This window comes from Mus caroli, unplaced genomic scaffold (assembly GCF_978045245.1).
Source record: "Mus caroli unplaced genomic scaffold, Mus_caroli_1 scaffold_5, whole genome shotgun sequence".
Taxonomy (NCBI): Eukaryota; Metazoa; Chordata; class Mammalia; order Rodentia; family Muridae; genus Mus; species Mus caroli.
The window spans coordinates 104,504,877-104,522,992 of NW_028227260.1; the positions used below are offsets into that span (position 1 = coordinate 104,504,877).

Consider the following 18,116-nt stretch of genomic DNA (forward strand, 5'->3'; position numbering starts at 1 on the left):
ATTAATCTTTGGTTGCAAGGGATTCAGAAAGGGTGAGATCTGCAGCCTTTAGATTTTTGGCAGTCAGCTGCTAAAGCTTCCTTAGTGTAAACAAGTAGGAACTAAAGAAGTGACTTGTCTTAATCATTTTCCCTCTTCTATCTCCCTAGTGTGTCCCTTCCCCTTCATTCTTCAGAGTGTCTTCTGGGCAGCCTCCACCCCCTTCCCTAAGCCTCCCATCATCCCCTGCTGCCCCCAACCAAAATCCCCTCCGGGTCACCTCCAAACCCTGGAAAAGTGGAATGCACACAATGCCTCTCTTATAGGGCTTGAGCTTGAAACTGGGCATGCTCAGTAGGGAAAGCGTTTTTTTTTTTTTTTGTTGTTGTTGTTGTTGTTTTTTTTTTTTTCCCCTCTGTTTCTCCCTTCCCTTGCCCCCTTTAGTTTCAAGCGCAGCCTCTCTCCCTGTCCCACACCTCTCTTTCCTCTACCCTTAACACCCTGTTCCCAACCACAGCTTCTTAATTACCCTGCTTAATACCTTTGGAGCTAAAGGCCTGTGGAATTCTAAAATATCCCTAATTAAGTCCTTTTCTCCTAACCCTGCTAAATACGCTCACTTTGGGCTAAAGCCTAACACTTTTGCCTTTTAAGCTTCAGGCCCCTCACGCCACGCGCAGACAGGTAGGGGGAGTGCGAATACCACTGGATCCCAGGAAACTACTCCCAAGAATGCTCCCCATCAGGATCGCCTGAGTCTGAAATATTCCCAAAGCCCCCTGTTCTACGGGATGACAGTAAGCCAAAGGAACCATACCCACAATATAAAACTCAAGTGCGACTGGCGCAATTCAATGTCATTGTTGTTAACTCACCCCTCTACTCTGGAATTATTCAAGTCCACCATCTAGACTTGAAGACCCTATGTCCCCTGGTCCTGCCCCCACCCCACCTCCTTGCCTCAGGCTCTCAAAAAAAAAAAAAAATCCATCTCCCTGGGGTTCTTGCTTGTTCTCTCAGTGGAATACCTCGAGTGTGTGTGTGTGTGTGTGTGTGTGTGTGTGTGTGTGTGTGTTCGCGCGCACACGCGAGCGCGCGTCCCTTTTCTTGTTAGGGTGCTGGAGGAAGAGAAAGGACTCCTATGCTTATGTGGTAGGGTGATGGAGGTTAGTGCAACCACGTTAGGAAACTAGGGTTCCAATGCCCAAGGATCAGGGTCTCTCCTCCCTAGGCGATGTTTTAGGCAAAAGAGATGCCAGTAGGAAACCGTGTTGTCTTTCTACTGTGTGGGTAGAAATGGACTCAAGTGGGGGCGTCTGCTGGAGGGTCAAGGGGCTCAGGAATGTGCTGTGGTAGAAGTGATCGGGTGTCCGGAGGGAGGGTTGCTTGTGCGCCAGGGGGCGGGGGCGGAGGCGGGGATTCGGCGCGTGTATGTAAAGGTGCAGCCCGTGTGCGAGGGTCTGGGTGCGCGCGCGGTGTCTGGCCGGGTGCGCGCGCGCGCCGCTGCCCGCTTGCTTGCCTGCTAAAGGCTGTTCTGTGGGCTTGACCAGCGAGCGGGAGCCAAGAAGCTGGATACCAGATCAAGTAGAGAGCATCGCGGAAACTGAGGAGCGAGTTGGAAAGCAGTGGGCCCTCCACAGGACTTGGGGCTCCAGAGGTGGGTGAATTTCAAGCCCGGGCTGCGCGAGCTGCAAGGAAAGGCGCGCTGCTTCTTCCAGGCTGGGCTTGGCACAGTGCATGTGCGCGCGCGCGGAGGGAAGCAGGTAGCTTATTATTTTTAGTTGTTGGAGTCCTGTTGGTTTGGGGCCCGTTGAGTTTAGTAGTGGACATGTTGGTTAACCCCCAACCCGGAACACACACACAGGCACACGCCTCCCACTTGCCTGCCCATGGCGCGATCTCTTGTCCTCCAGGACGGAAAGAATCCGGGTGTCCTTAACATCCCTGCCCCAGGGGCAGGCTGGGCAGCAGGCAAAGTGTCCTGGTCTGTGGCACAGTGAGCTGTCAGGGCTGCTGCGCTGGGCTGGGCTTTGTGCTCTGAGCCCTACTCTCAGGCACTGCGCGTGGACTTGAATGTGGGGTTTCAGGCGGTGGCCAGCAGACTGCTCAGAGACCGCTGGCACTCTGCAAAGACAGGCAGTATGGGAGGAAGAACCGGTGGGTAACTCCGAAAGCCCAGCGAAGGTGGGGTAATGCTAGCAGTGACACTTTGCAAGATTCCTAAATGTTGAAGTGATTTCTGGCTGGGTGAATAGGATCTTATAGCTGGCGTGGGCAGGTGGGGGTGGGGGGCAAAGCCCGGGCCACAGCTCCAGGCAACAGAACTATGGAGTCACTCTGTAGCAAATGGGTCTTTGAAGCCCCAGTTGCTATCCCTCGCGGCCTGAACTAGTCATCTCTCCTTCTTGCTCACCCACTGCACGTTTGGGTCTAGGGAGGCCAAAGAAAACTCCAGCAGCTACCCCTTGTGGGACGGGAGCGCGCGGAGAAATGTGTGCGCAGAGGGACTGAAGGCCCCCGCGACATCGTGCACAGTACCCCGCCCCCGCCACCAAGCCTGCGAGGCTGCTGTTCGGGCCGGGTACCCAAGAGGGGGCTGCGCGCCGGCTCTGGGCACTGGGATGCGGCAAAACATTGCGGTACACGCCAGCGGCCCCTCCAACAGCGTTGCCTCCAGGTCGAGGTAGCGCTCGGAGGACAGCAGCAGCCGATCTTCCACTGTTCTCCTACACCCCCACCCCCACCTCGGCCCTTGGGAAGGGGACAGCTAAGGTTCCCCTAGTCCGCTGTTGTGAAGCCACGTCGACCTGCGGACCCCTTAGCAGTGGTTTGCACTCCGCAGGCTCCCTCTCTCTGCTTGGACATGGAGCGCTAGGAGCGGCACTCTTGTGGATGCTGGATTTATGGTAGGGCAAGGTTTGTGCAGTCCTGGGTAGCCTTGGGAGCAGAATGTCTTGCTTGGCACCATCCAGAGATGGGAGCACGAATAGGGAAATTTGCCCCTTTTGGAAGCCTGAGAGGTAGTTTTGGATACCTAATCCATACTTTATAAGGTTTTGTTTCTCGGTTTGTATATTTGCTGTTTGTCACGATTTTTAGAGTATATTAGAGGTGTTTCCTTTGCTTGCAGTTACTCTTGCTGGCTTCTTTTTCCTAGCCTCCTTTTGACAGTTCTCCAGTTCTCCATATCTGTTGCCCTCCCCGTGCCTTTTTGCCTCTCCTTGGTGGACTGATTCTTATTCTGCCTTGCTTTCTTGTTCCAGCTGCTTTTGACTTCCCCTGTTTCACCAGAGCTGCATTTGGGAACTTCCTAGCTCATCCTGGCGCCTCCCCCACCCCCTTTGCTACTTAAAGTAGAATTTACTAATATAAGAGCAGCTCTTCATGGACGTTCACATCTGTTATTCTTCTGCTTCTTGTTTTTGTACTGAAGTCCGCTTTTGCGAATTTTATTTTGTTTTGGTTTGTTTTGCTGTCTATGTTTTGTTTGTTTTTAGTTTGGTTGCGTTTCGGTTTCTTTGTTTTTGGGTGGGGGTGGTTAGGAACAAGAAATGACTCAACTGAACCAAAATAGCTGTTGAAAGCTACATCAACACCAGGCAAAAAAGACCAAGGGAAAATCTTGATTTTACAATTGGAATTGGTTTGGGTGATGTCATGCTTAGGAACTATGACTTCTTTTTTGCAAAGACAGTCATGCTATGACAGTGAATAGGGGAAATGCCTGCCTATGTGGCAGCTAAAAAAGCATCTCAGTGATGCTGGCTATATTCTGAACCAAAGTATTTAAAATGCAAATCTTCCTGGGTCTTGGCTAATGGATTGCCTACCTTGAGACACATTTGGTTTTACCACTAGCTAATTCCTTGTGAGAAAATAAAAGAGTATCTATGTGAAATATTTTTATTTGCACCATTTTCTCATTATGTCCCTATGTATTTAATTTTTTGATTAACATTTAGTGGTGACCATATAAAAATTGCAGCTAGCTTCTCCCCATTCAATACTGGAAAGATTCACAAGCCTAAAATTGCATCAGTAAAATGTGATCCATTAAATTCCTTTCCATGAGGCAGAAACTCTCTCTCTCTCTCTCTCTCTCTCTCTCTCTCTCTCTCTCTCTCTCTCTCTCTCTCTCTCTCTCTCTTTCTCTCTCTCTCTCTGTGTGTGTGTGTGTGTGTGTGTGTGTGTGTGTTTGTGCGCATGCTTGCAAATAAGGGGTTACCCTCCAATGGGTTAATTTTTGAACCACTGGACTCTTCCAAGAAGTAATTTTTCATTTGTTTACAGGCAGAGGCATGGATTGATCATTTTGGAAGGGTGTTTGGGAACTGAGAGCTTTATGTAGAAGTGAAATATGTACAATTGAATATGTATATCTGCTTCTGCAGATAAAGCTGCTCAAAGACCGTGGCATGGGAACTTCTCTTCGTCGACAGTGACAGCCTGTGGTCTGAGTGAAGGTGATACACATTTTACTGACTGAGGGGTCAGTTGGGACTGGGTTCAAACTGACAAATAAAGACTGAGAGAGGGCCAGGCAGGCAGAAGAGCCAGTTCTGGTGGGTGGAAATCCTGCCTGCCAGGAAATCAGTTGAGTGGTGTAGGAATAAGCAGGTCCCCTTTCTGCTGTCAGGGACTCAAAGACAAAAGGCTTTTTAACCCCATTTGGGAAATAACTGACAGCAAAGTAGGTGCTGTTCATTAATCTGACAGTTGGTTTTCTAGAACTCCATAGGGTCACCTGTGCTTTTGAAGTCGACAGATTACAGAAGTGAACTGATTCATGCCAACGTGTCTACTTAAGTGCCAAGGCGATGGCAAATTTCTTTCCAGGGCACCTTTTCATGTAGCTTTTTAAACCATCTTTATTAAAGGAGCCCAGTCCTCCCACTGCTATCCACTTCTAAAATCTGAGTTCAGTTATGGTGTCTCCCCAGCCTCTGTATCTGGCAGAAGACTGAAGTATAGATTTCCACCAACTAAGGGGTCTTTGTGGGGTAGAGGACATAAAATAAATGATGCTATAGGTTTGTTCATTTAAGTTGCAAATAGCAAGCTTGAGGCTTGTGCTTATGGGCAAAGTTTGGTGGTTCAAGCTAAAAATTGAATTTATTAAGGTCAAAGTATGATTTAAAACCTCCTTTCTTACTGTTTGTTGTATATTCTACACATGTACATTTTGTACAAATCACAAATGTAAAATATGTGACATTTTGTGGTTATTATTGTTCTGTGGAGAGCAAATCTGGCTATATTAAAAAACACAGTGCTACAGAGTGTAGCCATGTGTTCACAATGGGATGATTTAAGCATAAATATATTTTTCAAGGAATGACCATTGAAAAATTGTTTTCTTTTTATTTTTTAGATTATTTGTCTTTATTCAGAAGCATAGAGTTGTTTGCTGATTGCAAGAAGATGTTTCTTTGGCTCTTTCTGATTGTGTCAGCCCTGATTTCTTCTACAAATGCAGATTCTGACATATCAGTGGAAATTTGCAATGTGTGTTCCTGCGTGTCAGTAGAGAATGTGCTCTATGTCAACTGTGAGAAGGTTTCAGTCTACAGGCCAAACCAGCTGAAACCACCTTGGTCTAATTTCTATCATCTCAATTTCCAAAACAATTTTTTAAATATCCTCTATCCAAATACATTCGTGAATTTTTCTCATGCAGTATCTCTGCATCTGGGAAATAATAAGCTGCAGAACATTGAGGGAGGAGCCTTTCTCGGGCTCAGTGCATTAAAGCAGTTGCACTTGAACAACAATGAATTAAAGATTCTCCGAGCTGACACTTTCCTTGGCATAGAGAACTTGGAGTATCTCCAGGCTGACTACAATTTAATCAAGTATATTGAACGAGGAGCCTTCAATAAGCTCCATAAACTGAAAGTTCTCATTCTTAATGACAATCTGATTTCATTCCTTCCTGATAATATTTTTCGATTTGCATCTTTAACCCATTTGGATATACGAGGAAACAGAATCCAGAAACTTCCTTATATTGGAGTTCTAGAACACATTGGCCGGGTTGTTGAGTTGCAGCTGGAAGATAATCCTTGGAACTGTAGCTGTGATTTGTTGCCTCTAAAGGCTTGGCTGGAGAATATGCCATATAACATTTACATAGGCGAAGCTATTTGTGAAACTCCCAGTGACTTATATGGAAGGCTTTTAAAGGAAACCAACAAGCAAGAACTATGCCCCATGGGTACAGGCAGTGACTTTGACGTACGCATTCTGCCTCCATCTCAGCAGGAGAATGGCTTTACTACTCCCAATGGTCACACTACTCAGACAACCTTGCACAGATTAGTGACCAAACCACCCAAAACAACAAATCCTTCCAAAATCTCTGGAATTGTGGCAGGCAAAGCCCTCTCCAACAGAAATCTCAGTCAGATTGTATCATACCAAACAAGAGTGCCTCCGCTTACACCTTGTCCAGTACCTTGCTTTTGCAAAACACATCCTTCTGATTTGGGATTGAGTGTGAATTGCCAAGAGAAAAATATACAGTCCATGTCTGAATTGACACCAAAACCTTTGAATGCCAAGAAGTTGCATGTCAATGGTAATAACATCAAAGATGTGGACATTTCAGACTTCACTGAGTTTGAAGGGCTGGATTTGCTCCATTTAGGCAGCAATCAGATTACATTGATCAAAGGAGAAGTATTCCACAATCTTACTAATCTGCGCAGGCTTTATCTCAATGGCAATCAGATTGAAAGGCTATACCCTGAAATATTTTCAGGACTTCATAACCTGCAGTATCTTTATTTGGAGTACAACTTGATTAAGGAAATTTTAGCAGGCACCTTTGACTCCATGCCAAATTTGCAGCTACTGTACTTGAACAATAATCTCTTAAAGAGCCTGCCAGTTTACATCTTTTCTGGAGCACCACTTGCTAGACTGAACCTGAGAAACAACAAATTCATGTACCTACCTGTCAGTGGAGTCCTTGATCAGTTGCAGTCTCTTACACAAATTGACTTGGAGGGCAACCCTTGGGACTGCACTTGTGACTTGGTAGCATTAAAGTTGTGGCTGGAGAAGTTAAATGACGGGATTGTTGTGAAAGAACTGAAATGTGAGACTCCTGTTCAGTTTGCCAACATCGAATTGAAGTCCCTCAAAAATGAAATCTTATGTCCTAAACTCTTAAACAAGCCATCAGCAACATTCACAAGCCCTGCACCTGCAATTACCTTCACCACTCCATTGGGTCCTATTCGAAGTCCTCCTGGGGGCCCAGTGCCATTATCTATTTTAATCTTAAGTATTCTGGTGGTTCTCATTTTAACTGTCTTTGTTGCATTTTGCCTTCTTGTTTTTGTGCTGAGACGTAACAAGAAACCCACAGTGAAACATGAAGGTCTGGGGAATCCTGAGTGTGGCTCCATGCAGCTGCAACTAAGAAAACATGACCACAAAACCAATAAAAAAGATGGACTGAGCACAGAAGCATTCATTCCACAAACCATCGAACAGATGAGCAAAAGTCACACCTGTGGCCTGAAAGAGTCAGAAACTGGGTTCATGTTTTCTGATCCTCCGGGACAGAAGGTAATGATGAGAAATGCTGCTGACAAGGACAAAGATTTATTGCATGTGGATACCAGGAAAAGACTGAGCACAATTGATGAGCTGGACGAACTCTTCCCTAGCAGAGATTCCAATGTGTTCATTCAAAATTTTCTTGAAAGCAAAAAGGAGTATAACAGCATTGGTGTCAGTGGCTTTGAGATTCGCTATCCTGAAAAACAACAAGATAAAAAAAACAAGAAGTCACTGATAGGTGGTAACCACAGTAAAATTGTCGTGGAACAAAGGAAGAGTGAGTATTTTGAACTGAAGGCAAAACTTCAGAGTTCCCCCGACTACCTACAGGTCCTTGAGGAGCAAACAGCTTTGAACAAGATATAGGTCATGTAATCTGACTTCATACAGAGGACAATATTTAATGATGAAAGTGCCTTTTGTTGACTTCTAACTTCCAAATACTATATTACCATTAGGCATAGAGGCAGGTGTTTCCAAGGTTATCTCATTAACTGTAGCTGTAAGATGTGTCAAGTAGAAGAGAATTCCCTTAATAGATTTTACTACATAAAACCTATACTGTGGAATCCTGTGGGGATACTGCAAACTCTATTGCCAAAGGGATGCTTTATAAACATAATACACTGAATTTAACCTCAAGAGGCAAATCAGTTTTGTATCCTGATGCAAAACCTTCGTCTCTTTGTGCTTTGTAAAGCAAACTCGAGAAAACTGGTACCAGTGTCTGTACCTCAGCTGGGTCCTTCATCTTGCACGTAGATTAAGTTGGTGAAACTGGAATAACCCTTTTGATTTGTGGCGTTGTAACAACTCTGTGTAAAGATTATCTGAAAAGTGTAAAAAAAAAAAACACAAATAAGCATGCAAAGAGAGAACATTTGATAGTATTTGTAAATCAGTAAAATTTATGGCCTGCATCTTGAAATTGCTGGATTTATAATGTTAAATTGTGCAAATACTTGTTTAAAATATACCATGCATTACATAATTATAAAATAAATTTGAACACTTTAAGTATTTCCTGTCTATACATAAAAACCTAAAGGAGAAAAAAATCAATGTGAGTTACATAGCATTTGTGGTGATCTAGAGAAAAACATGATGTTTATCAGAATTAAACATGGCTCAAATTAAACTAGAGTTTGTTCTCAGTTATGTCAAATACCCACAATCCTTAAAGGTTGTCCAAAATTAGCAAGTGCTTACCGTGTGAGCGCACCCAAAGCTATTTTTGTAACATAATTCATATTTATGAAGTACTTTGTATACTAAATAGGAAAACACGTACTCCTTAATATGTATTTAATATGCTTGACTTACTCTCCTGATCACAGCAAATTTATCAGTAAGTATAAATTTAGATAAGAAAAAGAAATATGAAAATGAAACTGAGGCTAATGTGTACAGAAATATTTTGGACTCTGTGATCAGGTATAATTTAAAAGCAGAAAAAAAACAAAAAATATAAAAAAGTAAAAAAAAAACAGTTCTGTGCAATTCTTGTGATTTTAGCATATTATCTTCAGATTTGTTACCAACTGTGCATTTTAAAATAGGCTCATTAGTTTTATAGTATTGTGTCTGGGGCAGTTGTTATTTGCCATCAATTGTCTTGCTTTTCAGGATTCTATGAGCTTAATTCAAATAGTTTTAATTGCAATATTTAACAAATTAATGACTAAGGTTAATAGTATCTTGTATGCATCAGTATCCTGTTCTTTCATCATTCTGACTATCAGATAATCTAGTAGAACTGTAAACATCATGGTAATCTTGGCTATCAAAGCCACCCTGCTAAATGCTTGCACTGGTCTCAGATGAATTCATGATCTACAACTACAACTGATATGCCCCTGTGTTTGCGTGTGATGTTAAGTTCTAGATCAAAATTGGTCAAATGATCGAAGCATTTGATAATGGGCTTATATCTGAAGATGTTTAGGAGCTATGATTAGCAAATCAACATTCAGAACATCATTGTCTTCTTGGCCACTTCTCTCTCTCTCTCTCTCTCTCTCTCTCTCTCTCTCTCTCTCTCTCTCTCTCTCTCTCTTTCTCTCTGTCTCTGTCTCTCTCTCTGTGAGTGGTGTGTGTGTGTGTGTTGTGATGTGATGAATTACTGTTTTATTCAGTAAGATAGTCAAGAAGGCATACAGACATTCTTCATGAATTTCAAGTGGCAGATGTTTTGACGCAGCTTCCAAAAGGATATTATAGTTAAAGTTGTAGCAGCAATCCCTTTATTAAATACTAATTTCAAGATTTTATGTGTTTGTTCCAACTTTTTTTAAAAGAAAAACTGGACATTATTACAGGAGTGTGTATATATGTGTGTGTGTGTGTGTGTGTGTGTGTACATGCATGTGTGTTTAAGTGTATATTCACAAGTATAGATAATTTGGAGATTTTTTTTTTTAGATAGCAAATAAAAATCTCTCTATGTATGTGCTGGTGCTCTTAAAACTTTAATGTGTAATTTTCAGTTTCATGAGACAATGTCTGTGGAAACTTTATATGAATATAAATACATCCAAACAAATAATTGCTTTCTGATCTTGAAAGAAAATATTATATTCAAATGCTAATTTTCATCTGCAGTTTCATAAGGACATTTAATATTGCCATTACCATGCATGCATGCATTTATGGATTAAAGGGCTCCTAATGCACACTGACAGGATAAAGATGCAGTCTTCTAACAAAGTGTTTTTGTTTATTCAATCAATAATGTTTGGATTCAGAAATCTTAAATGCACACTTATAGGAGGAACCAGAAAGCTCCATGCATAAGCTTGGGCTAATAGGTCATTGGGATGATGCATTTTTATTCGGTGTGGTGGTGTTTTAAAGATATTTCAAGGTTTCTGAAAATTGTCAATCCTAAGAGTACCTGCCACCATCTCAAAGCTTGCTGTAGTATATTGGCTATCTCACACTCTTCTGCTGAAAACTATTAATGTTCAAAATATTTTAAAGAAAAGAAAATGTAATTTAATTGTTCGTTGTTATTTGGAGGTTCTAATTGTAAATGGAAGTAACAAATCCTTGGTTAAGGCTAGTAGACTTTCCTTAACTAAAGTCATTGTGCCTACATTATACCGTGTATGCTAATTTGCACCTGTCTCTCATTAGTTCTTGTATCTTTTATGATACTGTAGTTAGGTATAAATTTTGAGTTGAGTACAAGAGCAGTTAAAACACTGTATCTACATTTTGTTGGCTTCAACTATAATCTTGATGTTAGTTTAACCCCTTGAGATATGATATGTAAATGGTAAAACATTTTTTAGTGACTTTGATTCAAATCTTAAAAGCCAAGAAGGGATCATTTCCAATATGGTATGAAACATCATGGTCTTCTTGGCATGATATTCTTGTGTACAGACTGTGTTAGAACAGTTGCAGAGAAAACTAGATCTTATGAAATCAGTGAAGGGGTGAGATAATATATTGTGTCCGTGTAATATAAATCAAGTTTTAAATTATTTTTTTATGAAATCAATAAAAATGATTCAATTCCTTAAAAGTAAATCTTTGTGTAATTTTATGAGAAAGCAGCTATTAAAGTACAGTGATTCAAATATATAAGGCAATTTATATCAATACTTAATTTTCCATGCTAAATAACAGTATCAACAAATATATTAATTAGGAAGTTATTAAAGACATTTGTCATCTGTTGCTTTACATAAACATTTAGTTTTGTATGCCATAAGGATGCATAAATACTAACGATCATGGCCTCATGAGTAATGTCATAGGTATTTTAGAAATATCAGAGTCAGTCTTAGAAATGTATGGCGATAATGTTAATCTACACACTTGCATGACTATTACATAGGAAGTATATGAAATGAGCACAGTGAGATTGTTTTATTCTGTTTTTTTTCTTTTTAAATTTTTTTTGTTATTGTTGCATCCAAAGAGTTAGGGAGAAAATATACTCAGAATGTATTTATAGTTACTATTTTGAAATAAAGTAGAGAATATGTATTATATTACTTTTACCCTGATTTGATTATTTCTATTTTAGATAAATTCACTTTAAAAATCAAGTAATGCTATTAAAATATAATGTAAATCACAGCAAAGAACAGTTCTAATGAATTATGTTTTTGTTGAATTACAAGATATTAGAATTCATTAAATGCCATTTTTCTGGAAGTATTAATAAAATTGTTTGGAGCAATGTTATTTCTGAAGCAGCATTTTGTTAAGTATATTTATCTTTTCATTTTTTCAGAAAAAATAAAACAGTAACCAAACTGATTATATCACTCAAATTTGAGGGTAAGATATATAGCTTTATAATACTGTTTACACACAACTTAAGTGTTAAGCCTCTGTTAAAAGATGTGTTCTTTACAAACATACTTGCAATATGTATTCCCTAGTTCTAGAAATCACTTAGCGAACAGATGTCAGACAGTGTTAAAAGTCAATATCTTTTGATCCTATTACATTCTCACTCACCATTTGGAATGTAGCATAACTTTAAATTAGGAAATACTGGTATTCAATCTAGAAAATCAACTCAAATACTTTTAGAGAAACTTCAAAACTTTTACATCCTATAGCAAGCTTGACTGATTTTAAGTTACTGTGGTAAATGGTTATTTTTAACATAGTTTCTTTTAAAGTAACCAAAAATATCAATCACTTGATGCATTTACTGTTGTTGAAAAAAAAAAGTGAACCAACTGCATTATAGTTAACTAGAGAGCAGAAGAAAATAAATCAAAAGGCTGCATTTACCATGAAGTGGTTTTAAATCCTGTATCCGTAAGCTACATGAAGCAAACAAAGTGCACAGAAATATAAAATAAGATTTCTGTGGCCTTACAACTAGACATGAACAGTGCTGAAAGTTGGCGCACTATAGATAGCAAGCACAAGGCATTTTTTTCTCAGTCACTCCATTATGTAAACAAGTGGCATCAAATAAAAATATATGCTTATGTTCAGTGTTCATGCAAAATTACTTACTAGCCGGATGAACTGAACTAGTACCACATAGTAGGTGGTGTCAATTACTATGAATAGTTATAAGTTAATTGATGATTTTTATCTTTCAATTGCAGATTTCTAGGAGATGTGTCTTTTGTTAAATTAAAAACCAAATGGGAGGTCAAGTGAACCTAAATAACTTATTTTTTATTTAAAAAAACTGCCTCTAGTGTAAATTTTAATTTCATTTTATTGTATGTTTTCTTTATTCTACTTACTTTCTAATGATTTATATATAGCATTGGAAAAGGACAATTTAAAGAATGTGGTTTTATTATCTCCTCTGTGAAATACTATGGTTTTCTAAAATTTTGTAAAATTTACTTTCTAATATGTTCTTCTTATACCTACACAGGGGAAATACACTAAAGCTCTGAGGCAATTGAATACTGCCCCATATAATATGAGACTGGGAGTACAAAATATTGAAACTCTACATTGTTTGATAACTATAAATTAGATTGGCAATAGAATCCAGAACCAAGAAATAACTATTCAATCTTTCCTTACAGTTGACTTTTGAAGACATTCCCTGCATATAACATAGATTTTAGCCCTTCTAACATTACAATAGAAAGGACAAAATTTTTAAAAATATTCACAAATGGAGCCTTTAGAGAGCAAATGGAAGTATACAATAAACCAATATCATTTACTTTTAAATTGACTATATATAAAAATGGCAGTCTTTTAGAATTTTTGAACAATATATTTCTTCCAGGTGGCAATTCATAAATAGTAGTTCATGTCAGATGCTGTTGATAAACATCTAAGGAAGCCATGCTGTGCAATGGATATTAATTATGGCAACATTTGAGAATCATATTAAGCTCTGTTCTCCCTACTAAAAATTGCAATGTATATTTCCATCGTTGTTTTATGTAAACTGAATCATTGTACTAAAATTCTGGAATTGATATGGAGTAACTTTAATGCTGTTTTCATGAATAAAAGTCTTTTCTTATAGGTCATATGTGTAGCCATTCAGTGTTTTTATTAGTCTGATATAATGCAAGCTCAAGAGCAAAGAGAATAATATGCTATTTACTTGGTACAGTTTTCCCATTAGTTTATATAATCAGGGAACTTATAACTTTCTACATGCACAAAATGAGTAATACACAGAAACAGTGGATGATACACAAATATAGATATCTAGTCAATAAATATTGACATGTTCCTGCCTCATCTAAAGTTCACAAATGCCGTTGCTATTTCATTCCCAGATAATAACTACGTTGTTTTCATTTTATATTGAAACATAACCACTGTGTTGTTTAAGGTAGTAATTAGACTGATCTTATCCCTGATTCCCTTGTATTTCAGGATTTTCTTTTGATTATCTGTATTTTTTTTTTTTTAATTTCTCATTAGTTTCCTCATTGTGTGTGCATACTAAATGGTTGGTGCCATGTGTTATTCACAGAACATCAGCTATGGTGTAAATAAAGCCTGCTACAACCTTGTATAAACATGCTCAGAGAACCACATAGAGACACCTATATACAAAATAAGGAATCCAAGGGTGAAATTTTTAATTAAAAATTACTAGAACAGATAAATCTCTTTTAAAAGAAGGACCACTTAGTTGAAACTGATGACTAGAAATTAGATAGGCCAATAAGGATTATTCATAGAATATTCATAGAAACAAATACCAGGCCTCAAAATTTAATTGCTGAACAATCTCTAGGTAAACATATATCAGGTATTAGACTAATTTTCTGTAATTATGATTTTTCTTTTAAATTAACATGAAAGCCAAGCAGTGCCAAAAAACCTTCATAATTATTTTTTGGATGAACTGGTCAAATAAAACATCTAATTAATTTTGATATCCCTCAGATGATCATTTTTTTGTTGAGTAGTGTTATAGATTGATGTTTAAAACTTCTGAATTGTCAGTATTTGTTAAAATGATGACAAGCAATATTTTTGTTTAAGACAAGTACTAGGCAGAGCATACATGTCATAAGTAAAGTGTTTTTAGGAAATAAAATAGATCATTATAAGCATTTGGATTTCAATGTTGTAGTAAAATCTTGCTAGGTTTTATGGTTTGTTTTCAGAAATTTTACTTCAGTAGAATATATTAAGTGCCCATTTCAGAAACCATTTCCTGCAAGAAGCCCCAGGAAGTCATGTATTTGCCATGGATCCCTTTGCTCCATAGCAGGATATGCCATCTTTGCCAAGTCCTCCCTGCTGAAAATTATTCTCTTCTGCTGTTATGAACAGCCAGCTCTATCTATGGCACAAGCTAACTTAGGAAGATTATTTTTATTTTTATTTTTGTTTTTCCAGTGTGGATACACACAAACTATAGGAGTTAGGGGGCAATATTCACCATCATATGATTATAATATGCAAGAGCATATTGGTTTTGTGTGTTTTCCAAATTGCACCTTTGTTTTGGTTCATCAGTTATCTTCCAGCCCACAGGAACTGCTTGTCTTTTTATTCTATACTATTCTTCAAAGTGGAAACTACTCTCCACTCTGGAAACTCACAGTTATTTATAGAAAAAAATCATCACACTGTATTATCAGTTTCCTTCTGGAAGTTCTAGAAATATAGAAAATTTAGTGCAGTAAGTCTTGCTGACATGAAAATAATTATCAGAAGACAATGTTATCAGCAGAAAAATCTACTTTTGGAATATGTTTCTTGTGCATTAGATTTGCTTGCAATGTGATTAGAGCTTAGCAGTTTAGGTTGCAAACCAGAATCTAAGGAATTATTTCTCACTCTGGATCCCCTACTCTAACTACAGAAGAGCATTATTGCTGACATTGATAGGGTTGCTCAAGGGTTATTTCCAACATGGCTATTATTTTGTCTTTACATTCAGTTGTTCAGAAAATATTCATTTTTTAAAGATTTGGTACAGCTGCTGTAATTCTGCTTCATCAATTCCAACCATGAAAATTCACTAAGCCTTATTTTCAGTATATAACTAAGGAGTTATGCAGAAATGTGTATTGGAAACTAGATAAAGTCATATGGATTAAGAAGTCAACCAGTGTATCCTTAAGGAAAACAGGCTTTTAAGAGAATCAAATGGAAACATTTAATTAAAATTACATCTGTGTCCACTAACCCCCCTTTGAACTTTTCAATATTTTTCCTAAGCATCATTTTGGGTATTATAAGAAAGAAAAGCTCAGTCTAGAGACAACATTTCCACTCTCTCTTTACTCATTCCAGATGTCAACTCTCCATCACAAAGCATACTGTGCTTGCAGACTTGATCATTTAATCCCAAATGCATATATGATTTCAGGCAGTCAATTTAATAGAAATATGTCAAAAAAAAAAAAAACAAACCGTATCCTTTCATGTGAATCATACTATACCCAGATAAAGCTACACTAAATGGTCTTTTGACCAGGATACTCTTGATCATAATTAGGGTAGACCAAGTAAGTGTTGCTGAATAATGCTTTTTTTAAAATATTTTTTATTATGTATTTTCCTCAATTATATTTCCAATGCTATCCCAAAAGTCCCCCATACCCTCCCCCCCACTTCCCTACCCACCCATTCCCATTTTTTTTTTTGTCCCTGGTGTTCCCCTGTATTGGGGCATACAAAGTTTGCATGTCCAATGGGCCTCTCTTTCCAGTGATGGCCAACTAGGCCATCTTTTGATACATATGCAACTAGAGTCAAGAGCTCCGGGGTACTGGTTAGTTCATAATGTTGTTACACCTACAGGGTTGCAGATCCCTTTAGCTCCTTGGGTACTTTCTCTAGCTCCTCCATTGGGGGCCCTGTGATCCATCCAATAACTGACTGTGAGCATCCACTTATGTGTTTGCTAGGCCCCGGCCTAGTCTCACAAGAGACAGCTATATCAGGGTCCTTGCAGCAAACGCTTGCTAGTGTATGCAATGGTGTCATCGTTTGGAGGCTAATTATGGGATGGATCCCTGGATATGGCAGTCTATGGATGGTCCATCGTTTTGTCTCAGCTCCAATCATTGTCTCTGTAACTCCTTCCATGGGTGATTGTTTCCAATTCTAAGAAGGAGCAAAGTGTCCACACTTTGGTCTTCGTTCTTCTTCAGTTTCATGTGTTTTGCTAATTGTATGATCATTTTTAAGAGAAGACAATGCCTAGAAATAGGAAACAAGACTACATTAATGGAGCAGATGATAACATTTCAAGCTAGTCAACATGAAAAACTAAGCCTCCCTTAGTATTCTTTAACCCTATCATGTATCAAAATGCTACAGCTCAGATCAGTGGTGAGTGACATGGACTTAAGCCAAATCTCAAGCTCATTCTCATGCCAGATTCTTTTAAGGACGTCTCTTTAATTAAATTTTATTCAATATCAAACTGAAGCAAAGGAGTGGGCTCCACCAGTTCAATGACATTCAAATTAAAATCCTGAGAAGTTCATATTAATTGTTGAAGACTGGAGTTGGAGAGTCTATATGATGCTAAGAAAACAATCTAAGCTAAGGCACACATGCAGTGAGAAAAGCAGAAGCTACATCGGGATTAGTAGACATTTCTGCAAAGTAACAGCAAATATTGATTTCACCATCTATATCATCTCTATTATAAGTAACTTACTATGCTCCTGTAGGACAAAATAGGAGGCAGAAAATAAGCAAACGTATTGATGTAGCTGTGTTTCTGATAAAATATTTATTGACAATATTAAAATGGTAAACAAATTTGATATCTAGGTCAAGGGGTTGAATGCCAGGCTACTCAAGAGCCTAGAATGAGTGTAACTTTACTGAACATTAGGAAATCAATGAAAGTTTTCAAAAGATTTGGCATCATAAATCTGGTTACAGACAAGCTAATGCCTGGTATATGGAAGCTCAGGTAAAAGGAGTGAGGAGCAGAGTTTAAATGAAGAAAACAGTAATTCACTCTGTAGACCAAGCTCCCCTGGAACTCAAGAAACCCACCTGCCTCTGTTTTTTGAATGAGTTCTGAGACACAAAATATACACCATCCTGACCAGGTATCACTTACATAGACTCTGCAGTACTAGTCAGTAACCTAAAATGAGGGATAATGGTGACAGTGACTTTACATTCCTAAGTTTATAAAGATGTCTTCCATTGAGATGTCTAAAGGAGAGGTTTAATAGAAGGGAACAATAGGAACAGAATGCCGTGACTATAGCTGGAAGATTTGTTTTTTACTAACTTATTAACTTCTCCTCTGTGTTTTTTTAGTATCCAAATCCCCTGCTGTGCCCAGAGCTCAGTCCCAGAAGCTTTGTGTACAATGCTCAAGAATACACATTACAAATATTTCTGGGTTCTTTGTTATTTTCTATATTCAATTTTGAGATTCCACGGTGTTTGGAAAACTTGCATTTATGTGTGTATATGTATGTGTATGAGTATATATATATATATATATATATATATATATATATATATATATATATATATATGTATATGTATATGTATATGTATCCAGACAGACAAAGGGAAAACCAAGAAGCTATAAAGTCCAGGAAGCAAAGGAAAATGTGATATCTAAATATAGCAAAATATCCTACTGTGTTTAGTACCGTTGAAAG

General features: G+C 38.5%; 1 protein-coding gene across 2 annotated transcripts; it reads left to right on the forward strand.

Moving 5' to 3' along the window:
- The first annotated feature begins 1,456 nt into the window (after positions 1-1,456).
- Positions 1,457-13,522, forward strand: Slitrk4 (SLIT and NTRK like family member 4). Of its 2 annotated transcripts, XM_021153881.3 has the most exons (3): positions 1,457-1,636; positions 4,371-4,442; positions 5,351-13,522. In XM_021153881.3, exon 3 carries the CDS (start codon positions 5,401-5,403, stop codon positions 7,912-7,914), a length of 2,514 nt encoding a protein of 837 aa, XP_021009540.1. In that variant the 5' UTR covers positions 1,457-1,636; positions 4,371-4,442; positions 5,351-5,400; the 3' UTR covers positions 7,915-13,522. The 2 variants fall into 2 exon arrangements, with proteins under 2 accessions (XP_021009540.1, XP_021009541.1); XM_021153882.3 differs by lacking the exon at positions 4,371-4,442 and having other exon boundaries at positions 1,544-1,636.
- The last annotated feature ends 4,594 nt before the right edge of the window (positions 13,523-18,116 follow it).

Bases quoted from the DNA above. Each gene is read 5' to 3' on its own strand.
- Slitrk4 (XM_021153881.3), top strand. From the start codon at position 5,401: ATGTTTCTTTGGCTCTTTCTGATTGTGTCAGCCCTGATTTCTTCTACA.